Source organism: Raphanus sativus, unplaced genomic scaffold (genome assembly GCF_000801105.2).
Source record: "Raphanus sativus cultivar WK10039 unplaced genomic scaffold, ASM80110v3 Scaffold0130, whole genome shotgun sequence".
NCBI lineage: Eukaryota > Viridiplantae > Streptophyta > Magnoliopsida > Brassicales > Brassicaceae > Raphanus > Raphanus sativus.
In genome coordinates, this window is record NW_026615450.1 from 38910 (window position 1) to 62480 (window position 23571).

Here is a 23571-nt window from a genome sequence, read left to right on the forward strand (position 1 = left end):
TTAGGTTGTTGGTGAGGTTCGAACCCCCGACCTCACCCTTTAACAGCATTCCACAAGACAAGCTGTCACCAATTGATCTGCAGGTCAATTGGTGACAGCTTGTCCTGTGGGAATGCTGTTAAAGGGTGAGGACCTGGGTTCGAGTCTCACCAACAACCTAATTATGGAGTTAGTGAGAACTCATAATGGAGGGGTTGGGGTCGGTGCGCTGCAGCGCTGTGAGCTTGGGTCTACGGGCAGGTGGTTCCGCAGGACAGGTTGTTACACAATCAATTAACAATCAACGTTTTCAAAGATATATAGAGAAATGCAGAAGTAAATGAACTTAAATCTCAGTTTTGAGAAGCTTCTCTGCTCTTCCCCACTGTCCTGTCTCCATTCACTTATTCCCTTCTCATCACTTTCTATTAACAAGGATCAAAATGAGAGAAATAACAGAGATATCCTCTGCCTCTAATGAACCAAACTCAACTAGGAAGAAACCTAGCTGTCTGAAATGCATATACCATTACTATTTGTTTCGGCGAAATAACCACTAATCTCAGAAACAAAAACTCAACTAGAGTCAGGAACAATCGTTAGAAAACCGTCTCACAAAACGGTATACATAAGAGGATACTATTAAAATAGTAATAGCAGTGACTAATCAACAACACTCCCCAAATCAGGTGTGGCTTCTCTTCATCTCTTGTCATTTCTTGGTTTTCCTTTCATGGCATGCCTTCAAAGCTTGAACGTCTTTGCAACAAAATCACAAACAAGAAAAGATTATCAACATTTTGCCCAACTCTGTCTTCTCTTTCACATGAGACAATTCAATCAACTCATCAGTTATTACTTCTTAGTTCTTACGCAGTTCTAGTCAGTATCTTAGGTTAAACAACCCTAAACCCTAGCTCTAAAACCCTAACCCTCAGATTTTCAGATTTTAACTTTGCTAAGTAAAACTAAAACCTGAGATAGAGAGAGCAACATACGTTTCTGGCAAGATTTCCAGTCCCTATTGCTCTCAACGAGACAATCCTGCAAAAAAAAAAGATTGGAGAAAATAAAAAAATGATTTAGGGGAATACACAAGGAATCTAAGAGATGATGATGATGATGATGATCTGGGAAAACAGAAGAACCGAACCTGTAAAGACAAGTAGAGAGAAGAACACTCTTTGAGCTGTTTCACATTCTCATCGTCATCGTCTGCATCCATCTGATGATTCGGCTGAGGAGGAGGAGATTGCGTCTCCGAATTGGGATTCTTCGTCGCTTTCTCCATTTCAACGGCGAAAATTTGGGTTCTTCAGTTGGGGAGGAAGAAGATTCTCAGATATTAACAAATCAGGGCACTTTTTATTTATTTCTAATGGGCTTTATTTAGAACCAGGCCCATCTATATATAAGAAGAAGGTCTTATAATTAAAAAGCTCAACAGGTAGATATAAGTCAAAAGGTAAAAACAGTACTACAAGTCTACAAGATTGATGTCTGTCTCTAATGACTTCAGGGTTCAGGTAACCTTTGTCGGGTTGTCCGGGAATGGAGTTTGCCACAAAACGTCCCACCAATGCGGGAGCTTGTGACCTCTGGCATCCGCGTAAACATTTAGTCATGGGTTATTGAGTTATTCGGAAAATTCTCATCACATAATATCCTACAAATTTAAATTATTATTTATCCAATAGATATTTTAAATAATTAAAAATTTAGCACAATTTTTTTTAAAACAGTTTAAATATTCTTGGATAGTTTCAATAAATAAATATCCACTCTAAAAATAACAATTATTAATTTTTCCTTTTGAAATTTTTTTTTTCACTTGAAAATTGGCTTTTTGTGTGCATGGGAAAAAAATATAAAAGCAATCTCCAACCATTAGAGAAAACATGAGTCTGTTACTCTAAATTTAGGATAAAGAAAAGTTGATCAAATCATTGAGGATAATCTCTGGGAATTTTCTATTTCGAAAGAAAAAAAAGATGGGACTTTTATTTCATCTAAAATTAAGAAAGAAGAAGGCCCTAAGAGAAGAGGCGGATTTTCAGTTATAACAACAGAGAAGATAAGGGTGTAAGATTAAATCAAAATGATCATGTCTTTCTCTCTTCTCTTTCCTTAGTCATTTCTTCTATTTCCCCCTTCCTTGTCTCATCTTCTGTGCTCCAATTAATTTATGGAACGCGTTAGAGAATCATCAGAAACTCTTGCTTCCACGACGACCTCTTCTTCGTCTCCCTCCTGGTAAATTTCTTTACAAAACATCTAGAGATACAGTTTAATTGTCTTCAGACACATATGTTGTTATATAACGTTGCTCGCAGAACAAGATCCGCAAATGGTTGTGCACCTTGTCTGGCAAGTCATTTCATTTATAATGTAACTAATTTTTTTCTGATACAAACATGTGATCTTGCAGCAATGTAGACGTTGAGAATCGTGGAAAACAAGCAACTCCTCTCTCAACAAGAAGATCTCGAGCTGGCTTCTCTGATTCTTTCTCTTCTCATGGTAATTAGTAATTAGGTCAATATATTCCAAATATTTAACCGACTTGGTTGTTCCTTGTGCTAAAAGTTTTCATGAAAATTCTTTCCTCTGCACCAGATTTACAATCATTCTGTTCAAATGAAGAAAACATAAAACTCTACCCCAGCAAAACAGAATCAGACGATGACTTATTAAGAAGCATAGAATCAGAAACATCATGTCCCGTGGTGAGCACGTCAGACTCATCATCATCAGAACCTCATCACCATTCCCACCACCATCATTCGTCTATAGGTCTCACTAGCGGCCAATGGAGAGGTCGTTTCGTCCGTTTACTCAAGAAAGGATCATCCGCAATGCCATTCAACACCCCTCTTAAAGGAGTCCCTAAACTGACCAGACGCAAAAGCAAACGCATAAGAGACAACATGGTCCCTGTCCTACCTGCTACTTCTCTTGACACTGGTGACTTGTTCTGTTTCAAACCCTCTTGGAGAAACTACTCTCTCCAGAACCTTCTAACCGCTACAAATGGATTCAGCCGTGGTCCGAAACCCTTCTTATATTTTTTTCAATCATTGAACAACTTGTTTATATGTGAAGTAACGTAACATGAAATTTGTGAGTATTTATGGCAGAGAATGTGATTGGAGAAGGAGGATACGCGGAAGTGTATAAGGGACAGATGGCAGATGGGCAAATAGTTGCGATAAAAAAACTGACTAGAGGCTCTGCTGAAGAGATGACGATGGATTATCTGTCGGAGTTAGGGATCATAGTTCATGTAGATCATCCAAACATTGCTAAGCTTATTGGATATTGTGTTGAAGGAGGAATGCATCTTGTCCTTCAGCTATCTCCTAATGGAAGCCTCGCTTCTCTGCTCTACGGTAAAAAGAAATCTCTCTCTAACTGACGTTTTCAAAGCAATCTTTTGGGAGTAAAATACAAAAATTAAAGCAAAACCCTAATTAAGAACCTTTTGTAACATTTTGTAGAGGCGAAAGAGAAATTGAGTTGGAGCATAAGATACAAAGTGGCAGTGGGAACAGCAGAGGGACTGTTCTATCTCCATGAAGGTTGTCAGAGAAGGATCATTCATAAAGACATCAAAGCTTCTAACATTCTTCTCACTGAGAACTTTGAGGCTCAGGTACTTATGAAGAGAAAGCTACCATCTCCATATAACCTAACCTGCTTTCCAAGTTATGATTTTGAAACAAGAATGAACTCAAAACCGTATCCTTTTTTTTTTTGGAAACAAACTCAAAACCGTATCCATGTTAATTCTTTCTTAGATATCTGATTTCGGGCTGGCGAAATGGCTGCCAGATCAATGGACTCACCATACCGTGTCGAAAATAGAAGGAACATTCGGGTCAGGATCCTTACTGATATAGATCATATACGCAGAATTCACTTGTGTTTCATTTATAAATCTCATATAGTCTCGTATTACTCATTGATCAGCTACCTGCCTCCCGAGTTCTTTATGCACGGGATTGTAGACGAGAAGACAGATGTATATGCTTATGGTGTCCTGCTTCTTGAGCTTATTACTGGTAGACAAGCCCTAGACAGTGCACAACATAGCCTTGTAATGTGGGTATGTGATGTCTGACCCTCTCTCGAACCTTTAGCTAAATAGAATTCTTGTCTCATACTTACTTGACCTGGATTTGATTCAGAACCAATTGATAGTGAGTAGATTCTTATATCTATTTTGTTGTGAAATTACTAACACGAGCCACCTATTTTCTTGCAGGCAAAGCCATTGATCAAAGAGAACAAGATCAAACAACTTGTTGATCCGGTTTTGGGAGATGACTACGACTTAGAAGAGTTGGAACGTCTTGTATTCATAGCGTCCTTGTGCATACACCAAACTTCAATGAACCGGCCTCACATGAATCAGGCATGCATAATAAAACATTCAACTCCATCATTTAATTAGTTACCACTTTTATTCAACAATATAATGAAGTGTGAATACATATACAGATTGTGGAGATTCTGAGGGGAGACAAGTGCAGCTTAGACCAGCTAAGACAACGACAAAACTCCAAACTGCAGAGGACTTACTCGGAAGAACTATTGGATAACGAAGAATACAACTCCACAAGATATCTGAACGATATTAATCGACACATGGAAACTGTCCTCGGAACATCTAACGACTCTTGAAACATCTTAGATTCAGTGTTGCTTCAGCTATGTTGTACTATTAGCGTATGTATTTGATTATGATCTTGATGCTGTGTTCTTTCTATTTTCTTCAATCTTTGACAAAAAAAAACTATTATTTGTTAATGTCATTCTTTTATGTATGAATTATATTTGTTTCATTTTTATCTTTTACATGCTCTGTTTTTTTCTTGTTACCCTCTGGTAGGCTGGTCGGCTGGTCGGCAGTGATCCAACCAACTAATTTTTGGGGGTCTAACTACCGGTGCCAGTCAGACAGCTAGATAATCTGAGACAAATGATTCGAATCCACGAGCCTTAGGCACTTACTCTGTTATAAACAAGTTTTGACAAGTTTCAAGCAAAAGCTTATATAAACAGAAATTCACAAGCACTTTTTATAGTTTCATATCTACCTTATTAAGAACATCATGTAGTAGATATGTTATTTGTCGGAATACTAATTACGAAACGTCGACGTACAGAACTTGATAAAGATGTTCTTGTAAAGTGGCGACACCTGAACAAACATGCATACAGACAACAACCGACACATTCTACAAATTATTTCGAAGAAGTCAAAGGTGAAACTTTCTCACTGATCTCCGGAGAACAGAAGCCTCCGAGAGGTGGAGACTCTCGATTTCTTGTTATGAACCTCTAAGAACCCAGAATCCGACTCGTCGTGATACCATCCCACCGATCTCTGCGCCTCCTGTACGATCTGCGATATACCTGTAATCCAAAACAGCACCGATCGCATTAATGGGAAAAAAGAAATGAGAGAATCAACTGGAGAGAGAGAGAGTGTGAAAGAGAAAGAACCTTCTCTGACGGATTGCTTGTTGTTGCGGATATCGTGGATGGTCGCGGAGATCTTCCAGTAGAGAGGTCGGCCGACGTAGAACAAAACGGCCGTTAAAGCCATCAGGATCAATACACGGAACCAGATTCTCGTTGGTGTTGGAGACGCCATTGATGATTGATTGATCCTCGGTGGAGTGATCAAAAGCTAAAAAGAGAGAGATGATAGAGAAACTCGATAAAGCAAAAAATAATAATAATAATATGGAAGAAAAAGAAAGAAAATCACATTTGCCCAAACAGATCAATTACGCCACGTTCAGTTAGGAACTGCAGCTCTGAGAGTATTCAAGTATCTCCTTTGTATTTTTTTATAAAATATTTGGACTCAATAGGGATAGAGGGATCTCATTCGTTAAATACTAGTTTACATACAAAATGAACGACAGGGATTGAAGTGATCAAGGGGAAAAATGGATCTTTTTAAGACACTCTAGCATCATTATGAAGAGCTCTATGCTATTCTGAAAATGACTTTTTAAGTGGTGGTGGTGGCTGGTGAACTATTCTTGTCAGTCCATTTAACCATGATGGCCAGAATAATAAATATATGGGGCTTGTGACAAAACTATAAAGTATAAACGTATCAAACACTACTCAACTTCACACTAATTGCCTAATGTGAAACATTTTAACAATGATGATGGACACGCTAAAAGAATAAACCTATTCCCAACTCATAACACTCAAACAAAAACCCTAAGCCTCACCACTGGAACAAGCTCAAGCCTTGTCTTCCCTTTCATCTCAGGCACCATCTGGGATGAAGATTCACAAGGTTTCTGTCTTACCATCATTCAACAAAAGTCTGGATGAAACTGAATGAAGAATCTTATAAACACTTGAAGCGATAAACACTTGAAGCGACAACTGATAAAGCTCATAAACAAAAGATTATTTATCCGGAAATTCATTCTGTGCTGCTTAAAGAACCTTCAAACAGTGAAAGTCATTTCCTTGTCTTTGAAAACATTTAAGAGGAAAAAAAAAATGGTGATGACAAAAACAAAAAGAAGTAGAGAGTAAAGCTCATTCAAAAATGAACATTTTTCTTTATTAAGAGATTACAAATTAAAAAAAAAAAACATGACAATAGCATGTGATTCTTCTCACTTCAGGGGACACACTTTCTCGAAGGCTTCTTGCTCTTTCCTACACAGATCAAACTCGTTGGTGTAGTAATACATACACCCAACATAGTCATCCATCTCCTTCTGGCACTTCTGGTGTAGATCCTTCAGCCTGCAGAATCCATCAAACCGTCAACAACAAAACTAAATAATGTCGCAATGTTTAATCAACAACATTAATCTACGGTCTGACCGATGCAAATTGATGTAATGAAACAGATTATGATTGATTATGTTCAAAATTTCTTCATTGCTATAAGAGCAAACAACTTCTAAACAACAAAACTGGAGTCTTAAACCAACATTCCAAGGGAAGCAGTTGAATTCTTTACGAGTTTTAACTTACGGAGAGAAAAAAACAATAGGATGTTGTGAACATAAGCATTGTATGAATCTGTTTCTACTATGTCTGAATGAGACAGCTGGTTACTCTATTACTTGGTGTATGCCAGATTCAACAATATCATAACAGGGAAAAAAAGAATTATCTCAATGAGCTCTACGGTTTGAAGATAATACTTACAAGCCAAGCACGCAGCGAGTGACGTCACGACCCTTGTCGAGACACTTCTCGGGGTTAGGATCATTCTTCTTGCATTTGAGGAACGCAACGTTCTCAGGCATACATCTTAAACCTATATGCTTCGCCGACGCAGTCAACACTGCAGATGTAGGGATCGGGTTACCCGTCGCGTCCACAGCAGCACTCGACATAGCTCCGGAAAAAATTCGAAATCCCTAAAACCCGAATCCAAAGGGTAAAAAAAATCAAAATCGCAATCTTCCCGGTTAATTAAAAGAAAAATCAAAATTTCAACGATCCAGAGTAGAAGAATCTAAGAGCAGATAACGATCATCGTCATACCTTTTTTTAAACGGATCGATTTGGATATTTCCTTCTCCACTGAGTTACAAACGCGAAATGGTGGAGAGAGAGAAAACAGAACCAGTTTAGGTGAGAGAACAATGGGCTAAATTGGGCCTATCAGACATTGACAGCCTATTTATCATTAATGGGCCTTAATAGAAAATAAAAGCATGTATAAAGCTTTTTTCTTATATTATTATCACTGCTTCTTCTCACTCCCGTCGTTGTACCGCAGCCGTCGCGTCACCGTCCGTCAAACATAGGTAAGAAGCTTCTGCTGCGCCACCTCTGAGTTTGATCTCCCGTAATTGTTTTTTTAAAATTTTTCAATTGGTGAATTTCAATGTTTCATTGTGCGATTCGCGGAAGCTTTTTTTTTTTATATTCCTGGTCCATTTCATCGATGTATCGAATCATCTAGGGTTTAGGGTTTAGGAAAGGTTTGTGATTGCACTGTTATCTTTAGGTGGCGTGATGATGCAAATATCGAAATTGAGATTTGTTGATGTTTTGTTATCTTTTAGTGTATTGTGAAGAGTGAGAAGATGGGGGACAAGAGGAAGAAGACGTTCATGTTCATCCGTCTAGTGTCAGCTGCTGGAACTGGATTCTTCTATGTGAAGAGGAAGAGTAGCAAGGGACTTCTTGAGAAGCTTGAGTTCCGCAAGTACGATCCTCGTGTCAACCGCCATGTCCTCTTCACTGAGCAGAAGATGAAGTGATCTTTTTTGTCTGCTGTGTGTGTTTCATTGCTTTCCAATCTCTTTGCAAGTAGTATTGTTACTATTCAATCAAACAAGTTCTTAATCAACATTGAGGTTTAGACTTTGTAAGTTTCAGTTTGAGTATTGCTTTTGACTCTTAAAACTAAATAAAGAAAGTTGGTCTCTTTAACGATCTCAGATCATAGTTTTTTTTTTTCTGCATTATTGAAACCAATCATTGTCAAGTAATACATCAAAATAACTACTACTCGGGGTGTATAAAAAAGCTTGCGACTTTATAAAGTATAAATCAATCCAATATCTTGATGTCAAATAATGACAAACTGACAGAAACCAGAGCATCTCGGAGATTCAAAGAGTTGTTTCAACAGACCCGGTTTGTGTTTTCTCAGACAAGACTGGTTCAAACGCAGAACAATCTTCTCTAGTCTTGTCGAGTTCTCTAGAAAGTATCTAACCAGCTCCAGTTCCGTTGCTTTATCCGTGATCGGGCTTTTGATCTCAACATATTCAAGGGAGGATACCAAAGAAGGTGGCAGTAGAGACAAAAGTCTACTTGTCCCTTCCGTCACCAGAAAATCATGAACCAGTTCCTGCAATCAACCACATTGAAAACAAAGTTGAGAGAGTGGAAAGTTAAGAATCTATGTTTGCAAAACTTGCACAAGTAGTTAGTAGGCAAGAATCATCACCAAGGTGAGGTGTTTGAGATTCGGGCATGCCTCAAGAATGACGGGCAACATCTCTGGAGAAGAGTTTAAGAAGATAGTAGCACGAAGACGAGCCAAGCCATGAAACTTGGATCGTCTGTTTATTTCCAGGTGATAATAGATGAACTGCAAGAATAGCATAAGTTAACATGCATTTAGTAGAAACTCTCAAGGGAAAAGTGAAGAGATATATATACCTCAAGAGTCCTCCTGGAGATGGTCATGTTTGTAGCATGTGAAACAAAGGTTAGAAAATCCCAAGTGATGGACAACACGACGTCGATATCAAACTTGACAGTTTCACTCATACTAACTATCTCGAAGCTCGTGTATTGGTAATCTACGAGATTCAGATGCTCGAGACTCGGAGTATCCATCACAACTGTATCCAAACTGTTTTCAACACGACCAGTATCCGTCCGTTCCAGAGTGAAGCTCTTTAGTGACTTGGAGCGGACGCGTAAGATTAGGACAGAGTCATATCTGCTCTGGCTCATTTTTAAATCCTTGAGAACCGGAGAGGATGAGATAAGTGCCTCTGCAACCTCGTCGCAGGGGAATACGACCTTTTCAAAGTGCAGAGTCTTCAGACATGGTAAAGAACATGACTGGTCGTAATCACTCATGATCACGAAGGTGAGTTTCAAGCTAACCAATGTATTACACATTGAAAAGACCAAAGGCGTCTCAAGGAAGCAAAATCCAAGGTGATTCTCGATTTCGAACTGTTGAATCTTACACTTGTTAACCACTCTCATCAGGCATGCCTCCACTGAAGGACCTTCATCACCATCGTTGTCGGTGTTTAGCTTGAATCCACGCAAGTAGGACTCACCTCGGAAATTCAGAAACTTATCGATGAAACTCAAGCAGGTGCTGTCCTCTGAGAAGTCAGATTTGTCCAGATCTAGTCTAGGCACCCATAGCCAGAGATCTCTCCATCTAGAGGACAAAACACTTGTCCCAACAGATTCCTTGCTAGTAAGAAATGTGAGTATGTGACATAGCAACGGTTCAGGCAATATGCTGATCCTGTCTTCACCACTTGTTCCACTTCTTCCTCCTTGCATAGCTTTTCTTTAACTTTCAACAGAGAAAACGACCTCAAAAATTCAAATGATCAATCATTTAAACAATAAATACTTTGCAGTTAACATAGATCAGTCGAGTAAAGTAGAAGTATGGAGAAAGCAACTCACCGGAGATTGAACCCTTCTTGATATGTTTGACCTTTCTTGTTTTTATAGTCAAAGTTGGATGCATATTGCAGCTTTAACTTATTCTTGACTAAGTATAGTTTTTAAATTTCTTAGTCATTACCCAATACCCATAATAAGTTAATGGGTCCAGTCAACGTCGACATTAAAATATCAACCATTACCATTTGCCAAAGCACTCTTATTGATCGCAAACTACTTTTCAACCGTCTTGTTGACGGCAAACTCAACAAGTGGTGTGTAGTCAAGCCCTTAAGTTAAGTGACGTAAAACAGACGCATAGATTCTATATCATTAATCAAACCAGAGCATATGATATTAGCAGCGTTAGAAATAATATCATGTAAGTGCATAGTCTTGGAAGTAAATAACATATCAAATAGCCTACAATCAAAAACAGTGCATGATATAAGAGATACTCAAAATCATTCAACCAAACCAGAAGGAGTCTTAAGCCATACCAGTAGTACCTCACACAAAGGGTTAAAGCTGTGTCTTAAGCCACACTTTTACACACTTATTCTATATTCAGATCCAGCTTCAGAACCTATTGGATTTTACATTAGACATCCCCATCAGGCTATGGATGATTCGGAGATTGTAACCACTGGAATAACTTCAAACTGACACAAACTAGAGCGTCTTGGAGATTCAATGAGTTGTTCCAAGACACCAGGCTTGTGTTTCTCTCCAGTAGAAGACTGATTCAAACGAAGAACCACCTTCTTGAACGTTGTAGAGTTCTTCATAAAGTATCTAGCCAAATCCAGTTCAGTAGTTATCTCTGTGACCGGGCTATCCATTTCAACAGATACAAGAGACGATACCAAACAACGAGGCAGGACATTGGAGAGTCTAGCTATCACTTCTGGGTAATGAATTAACAACTCCTGCAAACACAAATCGACAGAATAAAAACCTCATAACTTGCAAAGTTTTAAAGAAATTTAATTTGATTTAAATTATTATAGTTTCATAATTTTTCACCTTTTAATTTAAATTTTAAAGTTTATTGTTTTGAAATTTTACGAGATTATGACATTTGCACAATTTTTGATAGAAAAAATGATAGATATAAAATAATTAAAAACTAGAATTTTTTGTAGTATTTAAACCTGTAAAAATAAGTTCTATTTATTTTAGTTGTTTAATAGATTATTTATTTTTTTAGAAATATTTAATTTATGAATATGGTTTGAAAGAAAATTGTTAGCAATTATTAAAAAGATGAGATCTAATATTTTGCATTATTTGGACACAAGATTAATCATACTATTGTTTGGAAACATTAATAATAGTATAAAAATAAATATATTGTTTGGAAAAATGAATAGTAGTATAAAAATAAATATTAGTAATTTAATGTATGTTTAACTATAAACTAAAATATATATTTAATTTAAAATTTTACAAAATAAAGATTATGTTTAATACAATGTTTCTGTTTTAATAAGATAGAACTATGTAATTTCAACAGCCACTCTCAATTTTTTTCTTTCTTTATAATTTATACTAGATCATGACCCGCCCGAACGGGCGGGCTTTTTATTGTTTTGCAAATTCAGATTGTGTTTTTTTATTGTAACGTAAGTTTTGCTGTAAAACTTGTGTTTTGATTTTTTTGTATATTATGAAGCTAAATTATAGAAAATAATTATTACATAATTTCTTAGTGAGTTTTATTTTATTCTGACATCTAATATATTTTCTGTAATAGTTCAAAACAATCTGTTATTTATATTGATGAATTGTCGGGTGATATTGTCCAGAAGCGGCTACAACTTGAAAAGTGTCAATAGTTTTCCACTCTCCAACTGGTAAGTCGTGCTGAAGACGGAAAATTTGATTCCTTTTGTAAGATGCTGCAATCTTTACATCGTACATAACAACAACAACTAAATTAGATAATGAATACTATAAGATGATTACTGTATTCTTGTTCGTTTGGTATAGTCGACTGGTTGAAAATAATTTTGTGTATATATTCTAAAATTGGATCTGATCTTTATACGACATAATCAACAGTCATAATATAATCAAAGTGTATAGTTTGTGTATATAACAGTCATCGCTAGAATATTAAAATTGGAGCATGTACAATGTATTCTTGTTAGTTTGTTATAGTTGACTGGTTGAAAATAATTTTGTGTATATATTCTAAAATTGGATCTGATTTTAGTATTGTTATAAGACACAGTCAACAGTCATAATATAATCAAAGTGTATAGTTTGTGTATATAAGAGTCCATAATCACACATAAGATGACCGATAAATTAGACAGAAAAGTGTATAATTTGTGTATATAACAGTCCAAATATATATGATTTAGTATGTATGATAATTATTAAGATAATGACCACATGCTTGTCTAGTATACTATACTAAATAATATACTAAATCATGTATATTTGGTATGTAATAACTACCACATTTAATAAGTTGCATTTAGTATGTAATAACTACATGCTCGTCTAATATAAGTTATGGTACGGTAGGTTAAATATGAAATAAATAGATTAGGCGTTAGTTAAGTTAAGGCATTTAATAAGATATATATGAGGTTCATATTAAAAATTCTACCTAGCAAAAGTCACAATGTTTCTGTTTTAATAAGATAGATTATAATCATCAATTTTGTTATGCCAAAAAATCATCAATATTATTCATAATTAACTTTATAAACTTTCATAAACAAATATGACACATGATTTTTAAAATATGACAAAATATAATAATAAATAGTCAAATAATTCACCAAAAAAAAGTCAAATAAATATTCTAATGTTATAAAAATTATTAAATCAAAATATTTTTATAAAAGTATAACGATAAATGCTAAATTATATATATATTCATGTAACTGTAAAACATACGGACTAAAATATAAAAAAATAAATAGTATTTCGAAGGTTCAAATATTACTTCTTCAAATTTGAAGAATGTAATATTCGCCCCTCAAATTTAGAATGCTAACTCTTAAAAAAAAAGAAAAAAAAAGGCACTTGGAGTAAAATGGATCCCTTAAATAGTCTATCACTTCAAACACTACGTAGACATCAAACTTGACAGATTCATAAACTCAAGTCTAGGAGTGTCGATCACAACTGTATCCAAAGTATTTCAACACAACCAGGATCTGCTCGTTCCAGAGTGAGGCTCTGACTCTGTAGTGACTTGAGGCCGACGCACAAGTGCCGCTAGAGTCGAGCTCTCAAGTATAACGTAGACCAGACGCATAGATCTACGTCTATTATCAAATGGCTTATAATCAAATGACCAGAGCATGACATATTAGCTTTGGAAATAATAACATATTTTCTAAGTGCATAATCTCGTGACAAAGTTTAATAATAGGGACTCAAAATCATTCACAACCAAAACCAAATGGAGTCTTAAGACATACCAATACCTCACACAGAAAGGAGAAACAAAAAGGAAAAGGAAAGCCATGGGAATCAAGCTAAAGTCTGAGCCAACTAGTCTCATCTCAAAAACATTCGTTGACTTTTGCATTTTTTTTTTACCATTCCAGGCTTTAGAACCTACGTGATTTTTCATAAACATACCCCTCAGGCCATGGATTCGGAGTTGGAACCACTGGAATAACTTCGAACTGAGACAAACCATAGCGCCTTGATTCTTTCACGAGTTGTTCCAAGACACAAGGTTTGAGTGTACAATCATTCAAACGCAGCACGAGCTTCTTGAGTGTAGTCGAGTTCTTCATAAAGTATCTAGCCAGCTTCAGTTCCATAGCTTTCTCCGTGACCGGGCTTTCAATTTCAACAGATTCGAGAGACGACACCAAACAACTAGGCAGCACGGTGGAGATTCTAATACTCACTGGATCCGTAGAATCATCAATAACCAATTCCTAACAAAAAGACAGAATTCAAAATCCAGGAGAGGGACTAATCTCAGAACTTGAAAAAGTTTAAAAGCCAAATTGTTTACCAGTGTCAAGTGTTTCAGATTGGGGCAGCTCTCAAGAACGACTGGTATTAGTTTAGGGGATGCGTTTAAGCACATGGTGGCACGCAAAACAGTCAAGTCATGAAACTTGGGAGTTCGTTTCATTTGATGGAAACTACTATATATAAACTGTAAAAAGCAAAGAGAAGAAGAACACAAACAAAGTGAGTTAAAAAAAAAAAAAACATATGACAATGGGAAATTAAGTGTTTAGAGTTTTGTACCTTGAGAGATGTCCATGATATGGTCATATCTTCAACCCCTGAAAAACTCTTGACAAGATTGTAGATCATCTTCGTTTCCGACAAGTGACCTTTCATCAACCCAAACTCGACATCAATATCAACCTTGACAACGTCAGCCGCACTGATTATCTTAAAGCTTTTGAAATGGTAGTAATCCATCAGACTCAGATGCTCGAGTTTCGGTGCATCAATCAATACTGAATAACGCCCACGAACGTAGAAACGTTCCACTCCTTTTAGAGCGAAGCTCTTTAGCGACTTGGAGCAGACGCGTAACGCCACCACAGCATCATCTACGCTCACGCTTATTTTCAAGACTTCAAGAACAGGAGAGGAGGAGATCAGCGCCTCCGCAGCCGCGTCGCTAGGCATAACAACGTCTTCCAAGTACATGGTCTTGAGACAGGGCAAGGAAAGAGACACGAACTCGTTCAGCCTGACGAAATGGAGTTTTAAGCAGACCAAGGCCTCGCACGCGGAGAGCGTCAAGGGCGGCGTCGCGATGTTGTCGACGCTGAGTTGTTCGAATCGATTCTCCACTTGGTAACGTTCCATCTTCCGCATATCCACTCTACCGAGACACGGCTCGTAAAGAGAGACGTCGCTGTGGAAGACGTCGTGGTCAATGGTTAGCTTGAACTCACGCAAGTAGTAGGGCTTGCCTTGGAAAGCAAGAAACTCGTCGATGAAATCGACGCAGACTCTGTCGCTAGCGAAAGAAGAGGTGTCTAGCTCTAATCTGGGAACGCATTTCCAGAGATGTCTCCATGGAGAAGACAAAACACTTGTCCAAACAGCTTCTTCGGTGGTGAGAAAGCTGAGTATGTGACATAACAACGGTTCAGGTAATAAGCTTATCCTATCTTCTCCCTCTCGAACTGAACTAGAAGAGACACCTAACCTGATAATAGAGATTATTACAAAGAAATCGAAACTTTTGAACTTTCCTTACAAAAGCAATTGCATAGAAAGAAGGAGAGAAGAAGATGAAAGAGGAGCTCTTACCGCTTTTGGAACTTCTCCATTTGAAGCTCTCTCCTGTTTATTCGATTTATCGAGTGATCGTCTCCCCCTGAGATTTTAGGTTTTGAGAACGTTACATCAAGTGAATGAGATATATATATATATAGAGTCGTCGTTTTCTCTTTCTTCATTAAAAAGTCACCGGCCGTTACAACATCAAGTGAATGAGACGTTTTCTGAGTGTTTGAAAAAAAAAAAAAATTAAAGACGTTTTCTCTTTCTTCCTTAAAAAGTAACAGCCGTAAAAAAAAGAGAGGGGCGTTCCGAGAATCGAACTCGGGACCTCTCGCACCCAAAGCGAGAATCATACCACTAGACCAAACGCCCGTACAACATGGTTATTCAGACAATTGTAAACAGACACATTTACCTCGTACATAGACTTTTCAGGCAATATGCTTATCCTGTTTTCACCACTTGTTCCAACACTTTGTCCTTGCATAGCTTTTCTTTGACTTTCAGAGAGAAAACGACCTGAAAAATTCAAATGATCATGCTCACTCACATCGTTTTAAATATAAACCCTCGTTGTCTATCTTCTGAACCCTCCTTGTTATATCTTTGACTAAGGATAGTATTTAAATTTCTTTATGGGTCCAGTCAACGTAATAAAGAGATGGAGCACAACTACTCTTGTTGACGGCAAACAGCCCGTCCTTTGCATAAGGCTCATGAAGCATATGCTTTAGGCCACAATCAAGTAAATAGTTTTAGAGGCCACAGTTTAGGGATTTTTTTAATGTAGTGGTTTCGGATAATACTCGTGACATACGACTATATAAGAGTGCAACTCCTGTTAAGCGCTTTATTATTGCTTACTTAACAAAATGATTCTTTTGTTGACAAAAAAAACCAATATACTCTCTTAGATTTTTTTTTTTTTTTTGAAAAAAGGGTTAAATTTGGGTCATTATTGGAACCAGACCTAATCCCCGGGAAGTCGCAAGCCCGCAGATGGACTCCTTTTCCTGGGCATTCAAATGGGTCCTAAAGCATAGATCCATATCTGCGTTAGGTGAACAAAACAATGTGACTTAATTTTGCATAGCAGGAGGATCGAACCTGAAACGTGTTGGCGTCCCAGACCCGTCCACTGCCACTTGACCACAAGACCCGTTCTTTCTTAGATTATTTTCATTCCTTAATAGTTTATATATCATATGTTTTATTTATTTTAAGATGAATTCTTAATCTTGTTTCATTCCTTAATCATTTTATGAATCTTTTGCTTAAATTGTTAAGTAAGCAAGTTTTAAATTTTGCTTACTTAATATTATTCTTTTGTTGAAAAAACAATATGATTATCTTAAATTATTTTCATTCCTTAATAATTTTATATATCATATGTTTTATTTATTTTAAAATGAATTCTTAATCTTGTATTATTATACTACTGCTTAAAATTTTATAGCTTTATATTACTAACTTTAACTGCCATAATTATAATTTTCCTACTAAACATTATAAATTTATTATTATCTTGCTAAATATTGATTCATTGTTGAAAAATATTTTTAAATATTACATAATATATAACTCTAATTTTCAGTTACAAAAAAATTCTAATATATAATTATTTGGTAGTAAAAAATATGAGGCCACATTATGTTAATGTGCTTTAAGCCACCAAATAAATAGAGACGATACTGACGGCAAACTCAACAAGTGATACAGAGAAGTAGAACATACACTTAAACTCTCACGTCATTATCAAATGGCTTATAATCAAACCAGAACATAACATGGTTTGGATAAATCAGCCTTTACACAGACTTTTGCCATTTGAAAATTGATACATGCTATCGTTTCTGGATGCAACCTATCCGGTTCTCCTGCTGCACTTGCTATGAAACTCAGCCCCTCCCACGAATACATGCTCATCGGAACGTTCTTCAGGTACACCCATAGTGGAATAAGCTTGTTTGAATCATCTTCTATCGGAGTTCATTTCGACGCAACCATTGGGATCCCTGCTATATTTCACATACCTCTGCGAATAACCTTTTCCCTCACCATTTCATTTGGAATCCTTATCCTCAGAGTAGTAAAATCCATTTCATATACATCGAGCTTTAGATCCTTATTGTTAAACGCCCAGATCTTGTTGACGATTACATGAACTTTCGCCACTGTGGTGCCGCCTCCAAGAATCTAGCGATTATGAAATCATCCCACAATAGATTCGCCTTATCTACTACCTCCGATGGCACCTTCACCGTCTGCTTCCCTTCTGAAACTTTCGATCTCATACTCATACTTTTCAAAACCTTCTTCTGTTGCGCTGCTGCTACCCAGGTCCTTCTTAATCGGAACAATCGGAGGCGGAGAATCCTCCTTATCCCCCTCGGACTCCATCCTGCCGTCGGAGAAAACAGCCGGAATCAATCGATCTAGAAATCTCGAAATCGCCTTATCAATCGCCCTTTTTCGCCTTAAATACCAAAACGGGTGCGTTTTATTGCTCTTCAAGTTTTTCACCAGAAATTTTTTTTATATATTTATTTTAAGCTCACTCTGTTTTAAGAGGTCGATGTCGGAGAGTTCTGTGGGGGGGGGGGGGGAGGATCCGTCGTCTTTGGAGGAGGATAACAGAAGTCTCACTCTTTTGTTTACAGCTTTTGCCTCCATCTCTCAACATTTCACCGGCGGTAAAAAGCTCTATTCCCAATTTATTTTGGCGGGAAAATATCTTAGAGAGAATAGTATAAATGGGCTAACGATCATTATGAGCCCAAGAGAAGAGTATAAATGGGCTAACGAGAGCCCAAGCAAATATTCTGTTTTTTTTTTTTTCAAAAAAAAGCTTTTTTTTTTATTTTTCAAAATAATTGCATTAAAACAGCTTCTTATTTTCAATATATAATAATTGATTAGATATAATCCTTAAGATTGGAATTTTGAAAATTACCAAAGTTTTTCTCTCTAACATTCTCCTTTGTTTATCTCTCTTATCTCTTACAATTTTGCTAAATCGATCAACAATGACAATTGATTTTTTTAAATATATGGTTTTTCAAATTTCAAGAACCTAATTTAAATAAATAAAAAATTTAACCATATTTTTCACATCGAAATTATTACATAAATATAAAAATATTGATTCGAATAATTGAAGAATAAAAAGCAATATAATGTGATAACATTATTTTATTTATTTTAGTTTTATTATAAGTTCTGTTACTTATGTATATATAAATCATGAATATAGGACAGGTTTAGAAGTTTTTTAATACTAATTTTCTAAACTAATTTTTATATCATTTTTCTCTTATTCAATGTATGATATGCTCTTATATATATAATATATATATATATATATATATATATATATATATAATAACAAAAGTAAAAAGAAAGACCCATAAAATTGGAGCCATTCAAATGTTTTAATTTACTGGAATCAAGCCGGATGTATCATGGTTTCCGGTTTTATGCCAAGTACTAGAAAGTGGATTAATCCAAATCTCTTATATATTAATTGTCACAGTGAAAACTTCCGTATAAAAGTTTTTACATTAACTCTAGCAGAAGGTCTCAGCTATTGACATAGAAAATGGTGCTAGCTTTGTCTTCCTCAGTGAAAGCAGAGTACAGAGGAGAGAGAGAAGCAAGGCACATGTGATAAGCTGTACATAAAGAGATCATAGCTGAGACATTAGGGTTAAGAGAGGTTTATGAGAAGAGACGCAGCTTTATCACTTACAAATTATGCTCTTTTCTTTTTGTTCAAACAAATTGTGTTCAACCAAGTTTTCTAGTGGATTTCTGATCATCTAGCACTCTCAGTTGAGACTTGAAACTGGGTAAAATCTTGTGTGCTTTTACTGCTTTTTCTTTTAACAACACGAGTGGTCGAACAAAGACAGTGACAAGTGAGAGTTTTACGTACGAAAACTAACCAAAGATTCTAGCTTTTTCATCAACCAACCATATGGAGAAAGTTTTTCCTACATTGTGAAAATACTTAAATACATAATTTCCCGTTAGATTTAAAACCAACAAAAGAAAAAGTCTTAATAGTGTGTAAGCGTCTTCATATCTCCAGCAAAGGACACCAAAAGGAACCCTTCCCGGTTCTCTCACATCCTTTGCTCAACGGTCACCACCCATAAGGTAACGCTTCTTATCAACTTCAAAGAGCACTATCATCTCTCCATCTACCTCTTTGGTTACTCGGGAGGCAGGAATCGGATGAGAGAATCTGAGCATTTTCGACTGTGGGATTGTAAATATCACTCCTGGCCCATCCTCATCATAACAATAAGATGGCCTACTCTTAGCGGCTCTAAAGAACTTGTTTTTCTCCTCACTAGCAACCACGACTTGCTTTAACGCCAAAACCTTGTAGTCCAAGGCGTCATCAAGAACTTGGACCATGTCAAAGTCCAAGCAGTGTTCGTCTAGTGCTCCCACATCAAAGTGAGGAGCCCAAATTCTGTAAGATCACCCACAGTTGGCCAACCTTGGGGAGAATGGTGAATTCATTTCCATCCATGGAGGTTTGAGGAAATATTGATGTGTGAGGTGTCGTGGATAGAGTGTTGAGCAGTTTTTAAGCATCGAGAATGTTCCACAACCCACAGGCATGCTCTTGTCCTTCCACTTGATGACATTCTCAGGGAACGAAGTAGCCTTTAAACGACATACATGCACCTTTGTTTCTGCTGTCTGCTCGAGTGTCTGAGTTACGGTGATCTTCTGAATCCTACCGTAGTACCGCGGCGGCGTGTCATCGTAACTTCCACCAAATGCCCAGAACTGACCATTTGAAAAACCTTTCCTGTATGCTTACTCGGAAAGCAGAGAGCTTCTGGTTTAGGGACTTGGATCAGATGGGAAGGGACGGCTTTCTCTTGGACTGTTGCAGGTAACGCAGCTTGGTCCAGCTCATAAGCATCTTTTGGCAAACCTTTTGATTCAAAGCCTGTCAGTTTGAAGGAAGGGATCATGTGGGAGAATTGGTATGTATTCTGAGGCAGAATCTGAGTTGTGTCTGCATCACCAGTTCCCATTCGAAAGAAGACACTCGCAAAGCCTTTTGCTTTATGCAAGAATGCAACAGATACACCAGCAGCTCCATCAGTGGTATCATCAGACAAGATCTCAACAATGTCATACTCGTAACTGCGGTGAGAATCAGGTTCTGAAGACCACTTTAATAACCCAGTTCTTGAATAGTGCCCAGGTCTCTCCTTTCTTGGTGAAACGGTGAGATGACCAGTGTGTCTCCTTCCTTGCAATGTATAACATGTGAGAACATAGAACGATCTCCTGTGTTCTGGTTTTCCCAAGCCTGAACTGCCCAGTAGAAACAGGCAACTCTTGTTCAAACCATTGGATCTCTCTCTCACCATCTGGATCTGGCTCTAAGTGTGTGATCTTTAACTCAAAGGAAGGAGCTGAAACTTTTCGGATCCGGGCATACCACCTAGGCATCTCATCCTCAACATCATAAAGAGCCCAAGTCTGCCCCAACCGAGAAGTTCACTTCTTTCCTCATCTTCTCAAAGTCATTAAACTTGGGACCAGCACTGCTGTCATCGTTTGAGCCGCCACCATGCTCATTCCTCTTTCTCTGTCGCCAACACTCACAGCACAACTCAGACGAGGGGGGTGAACATTCTCAGCAGAATAAAATGCTACAGTACCGGTCCCTTTCATCAAACTCTCTGAAACAGCTTTCACTCTAAGAAGCACTCTTCCTCCTCTAGGGTTCCTGCGGAAGATATTTTAACACTGGTAAGAAAAGGTTCAAGCAAAGGGCTGAACTTTCAAGCGCGTAACACACAAGTATAGCAATATCTAAAGCAAATCAAAACCAGAATCAAAGACCCTTAAATGTAAAGCATCTATGGAAACCCTAAATTGAGCAATAACCCTAATCTCGGATGTGACAACAAATGAGAATTAACAAGAGACAAAACAAATGTTTGTAGGTGCTGTCGACTAACCGATTTGATCAGTTTATCCAGCAACCGAGCTAAAACGCAGTCGTCGCCGGCGGAAACTTTGTCGGAAAGGGGAGAGAGACGAGGCGCACTACTTAAATAGCAAAGCATCTTTAGTTCTTCACTAGCATTGGCGGGAAAATAATTTAATTTATGGTAGCCCTAATTCGTAAACCCAGAGATTAAGGTTGAGATTCAAACCGGAAATAACCCAAATAGACCGGTTCAATTTGGTTTGGATATAGCTTTGGCATGTCAATTTCCTCAGTTTTATTAATAAAATTTTTTTTTTTTTTATAAATGACGATTAGGATAGTTTTTTTTAATAATAGTTGAGTTGGATTGAAGTTCCAGTTTGACATACTTATTAACAATCATGCTTAGTTTTTGTCCCCAAAAATAAAAAATCATGCTTAGTTACATGAAGGAACTAGGAACAGAGACTAAGACCAGTTCATCTCGAAATAAACTTAATACACACGGAGAAGTACCTATGAACCAAGTGACTAGGAAAAAACAAGGAGCTGGGCAAGTAAATTTCTCATCTTAATCTACAACCATCACTTACAATTTTGACCAAGCAAAAGCAAGTCTCTTAATTCCTTCCATTATACATAATTCTTCACAGAATTGAACCACAAAAACATACATAAACCATGTAGAATGATTAAGCTAGCTTAAGAGTTTCAGATCTTAAACCAAGTAGTCAAGAACAAACCTTTTGACAAAACGTACCAAAAGCTTATCAAAAAGGAACCTATATGACCCTTAAAGCTCAATGATCTTCACCCCTCCTCACGTTTGCAGGTAATGCTCTAGAATCAACTTCAAAAATCTCTTTCAAAACTCCTTGTATCTCCTTGGTTACTCGAGAAGCAGGAATCTGATGCGAGAATCTGAGAATTTTCGACTTTGGGATTGTAAATATCATCACTTCTGTCCCGTCCTCATCGTCACAATCAAGATGCCTACTCTCAGCTGCTCTAAAGAGTGTCTTTTCCCTTCACCTTCATTGGAAGACAACAACACATGCTCCAAAGCTGAAACCTTGTACCCCAAGGTATCATCAAGAACTTCGACAATGTCATAGTCACAGCAACCCAAGTCCTTGAACTCTTTCTGGCAAGTCCAGGATCTGTATACGGCCCAAATTTCACAATCTTGGGAGAATGGTGTATTCACTTCCATCCAAGGAGGTTTGAGGCATCTGAAGTGAAACATCATCTGCAGTGATTACATCGTTAATCTTCCTCACCAAGAACGTTCCACAACCAACAGGCATCTTCTTGTCCGCCCACTGAATCACTTCGTCATTGAAAGGCTTAGCCTTTAACCGACCCACGTGTAGTTTAAACACTGGTTCCTCCAAACGCTTGTATAAGAGTGATCTTATTAATCCTACAGTAGTAGAGAGGCAAGGTATCATCACCACTGTAGAATGACCAGATCTGGCCGGTTTTGAAAACCTTTCCCTTGTTAGGAAAGCTAAGAGCTTCTGGTTTAGGGTCAGCGTATAGATGAGGAGGGACGACTCTCTCTTCTATTGCTGCTTTAGGTAATGCAGCTTGGTCCAGCTCGTAAGCATCTTTCGGCACACCTTTGACGTCAACTCTTTTCATTTTGAAGGAGCGGATGCTATGTGAGAAACGGTATAAACTGTGAGATGGAATCTGAATAACCTCTGCATCCATTCGAAAGAAGACGCTTGCAAAGCCTTTTGCTTTGTGCAAGATTGCAACAGATACTCCATCAGTGGTGGTGGTGTTAGACAAGATCTCAACAATGTCATACTCATACTTGCGGTGAGAATCGCTGGCTCTGAAGACCAGTTTATATCCCAGTTCTTGAATAACGCCCAGGTTTCTCCTTTTCTTGGTGAAACTGTGAAGTTACCAGTCATGATGCTTCCTTGGCAACGAATGACATGCGAGAACATGGAACGGTCTTTAGTGTTCTGGTTTTTCCCAACCTGAAGTTACCAACGGAAACAGGCAGCTCTTCTTCGAACCACCGGATCTCTTTCTCATCTTCTGGTTCCGGTTCTAGGTATGTGATTCTAAAGACCAAAGGAAGGAGCTGAAACTTTCTGATCAAAGCATAGTGTCTAGGCATCCCATCTGCTTTTATCATAGATGGCCCAGGCTTGGCATTCTGAAAATTTTGCATCTTCTCTCAGTTTATTGAAGTCGTTGAACTTCAGATACCA

The 23571-nt window shown here is 37.4% G+C and overlaps 7 protein-coding genes, 1 non-coding gene and 2 pseudogenes across 10 annotated transcripts; 2 read left to right on the plus strand and 8 right to left on the minus strand.

Annotated features, from left to right (window-relative positions):
* Window positions 1-536: 536 nt before the first annotated feature.
* LOC108845968 (uncharacterized) lies at window positions 537-1331 on the minus strand. Its single transcript, XM_018619172.2, has 3 exons — window positions 1133-1331; window positions 978-1023; window positions 537-738 (listed from the first exon to the last, which is right to left on the minus strand). The coding sequence occupies exons 1-3, from the start codon at window positions 1268-1270 to the stop codon at window positions 692-694; spliced, it is 231 nt and encodes a 76-aa protein (XP_018474674.1). The 5' UTR covers window positions 1271-1331; the 3' UTR covers window positions 537-691.
* Window positions 1332-2048: 717 nt separating this feature from the next.
* LOC108846667 (receptor-like cytosolic serine/threonine-protein kinase RBK2) lies at window positions 2049-4701 on the plus strand. The gene is made up of 9 exons (XM_018619872.2): window positions 2049-2232; window positions 2408-2499; window positions 2596-3024; window positions 3117-3368; window positions 3477-3631; window positions 3777-3856; window positions 3949-4084; window positions 4244-4393; window positions 4480-4701. The coding sequence occupies exons 1-9, from the start codon at window positions 2165-2167 to the stop codon at window positions 4660-4662; spliced, it is 1545 nt and encodes a 514-aa protein (XP_018475374.1). The 5' UTR covers window positions 2049-2164; the 3' UTR covers window positions 4663-4701.
* A 314-nt stretch (window positions 4702-5015) lies between these two features.
* LOC130501221 (uncharacterized) lies at window positions 5016-5905 on the minus strand. Of its 2 annotated transcripts, XM_056996108.1 has the most exons (3): window positions 5756-5905; window positions 5488-5674; window positions 5016-5397 (listed from the first exon to the last, which is right to left on the minus strand). In XM_056996108.1, exons 2-3 carry the CDS (start codon window positions 5636-5638, stop codon window positions 5258-5260), a joined length of 291 nt encoding a protein of 96 aa, XP_056852088.1. In that variant the 5' UTR covers window positions 5639-5674; window positions 5756-5905; the 3' UTR covers window positions 5016-5257. The 2 variants fall into 2 exon arrangements, with proteins under 2 accessions (XP_056852088.1, XP_056852087.1); XM_056996107.1 differs by having other exon boundaries at window positions 5488-5847.
* Window positions 5906-6400: 495 nt separating this feature from the next.
* LOC108847500 (NADH dehydrogenase [ubiquinone] 1 alpha subcomplex subunit 8-B) lies at window positions 6401-7626 on the minus strand. The gene is made up of 3 exons (XM_018620749.2): window positions 7522-7626; window positions 7180-7394; window positions 6401-6768 (listed from the first exon to the last, which is right to left on the minus strand). Exons 2-3 carry the CDS (start codon window positions 7368-7370, stop codon window positions 6636-6638), a joined length of 324 nt encoding a protein of 107 aa, XP_018476251.1. The 5' UTR covers window positions 7371-7394; window positions 7522-7626; the 3' UTR covers window positions 6401-6635.
* Window positions 7627-7653: 27 nt separating this feature from the next.
* Window positions 7654-8413, plus strand: LOC108847502 (uncharacterized). The gene is made up of 2 exons (XM_018620751.2): window positions 7654-7787; window positions 8049-8413. Exon 2 carries the CDS (start codon window positions 8070-8072, stop codon window positions 8244-8246), a length of 177 nt encoding a protein of 58 aa, XP_018476253.1. The 5' UTR covers window positions 7654-7787; window positions 8049-8069; the 3' UTR covers window positions 8247-8413.
* A 94-nt stretch (window positions 8414-8507) lies between these two features.
* On the minus strand, window positions 8508-10425 carry LOC130501224 (FBD-associated F-box protein At5g18780-like). Of its 2 annotated transcripts, none has more exons than XM_056996114.1 (4): window positions 10159-10425; window positions 9157-10042; window positions 8942-9085; window positions 8508-8842 (listed from the first exon to the last, which is right to left on the minus strand). In XM_056996114.1, exons 2-4 carry the CDS (start codon window positions 10027-10029, stop codon window positions 8558-8560), a joined length of 1302 nt encoding a protein of 433 aa, XP_056852094.1. In that variant the 5' UTR covers window positions 10030-10042; window positions 10159-10425; the 3' UTR covers window positions 8508-8557. The 2 variants fall into 2 exon arrangements, with proteins under 2 accessions (XP_056852094.1, XP_056852095.1); XM_056996115.1 differs by having other exon boundaries at window positions 9157-10062.
* Window positions 10426-10489: 64 nt separating this feature from the next.
* LOC108845583 (F-box/FBD/LRR-repeat protein At5g18770-like) lies at window positions 10490-22296 on the minus strand. Its single transcript, XM_056996110.1, has 5 exons — window positions 22165-22296; window positions 21405-21456; window positions 14374-15290; window positions 14132-14278; window positions 10490-11066 (listed from the first exon to the last, which is right to left on the minus strand). The coding sequence occupies exons 1-5, from the start codon at window positions 22294-22296 to the stop codon at window positions 10752-10754; spliced, it is 1563 nt and encodes a 520-aa protein (XP_056852090.1). The 3' UTR covers window positions 10490-10751.
* On the minus strand, window positions 15673-15744 carry TRNAP-UGG (transfer RNA proline (anticodon UGG)). Its single transcript has one exon. It is a non-coding gene; the product is annotated as a tRNA-Pro (tRNA).
* On the minus strand, window positions 19381-21078 carry LOC130501225 (uncharacterized; annotated as a pseudogene).
* LOC108843926 (uncharacterized) lies at window positions 21977-23568 on the minus strand (annotated as a pseudogene).
* Window positions 23569-23571: the final 3 nt, after the last annotated feature.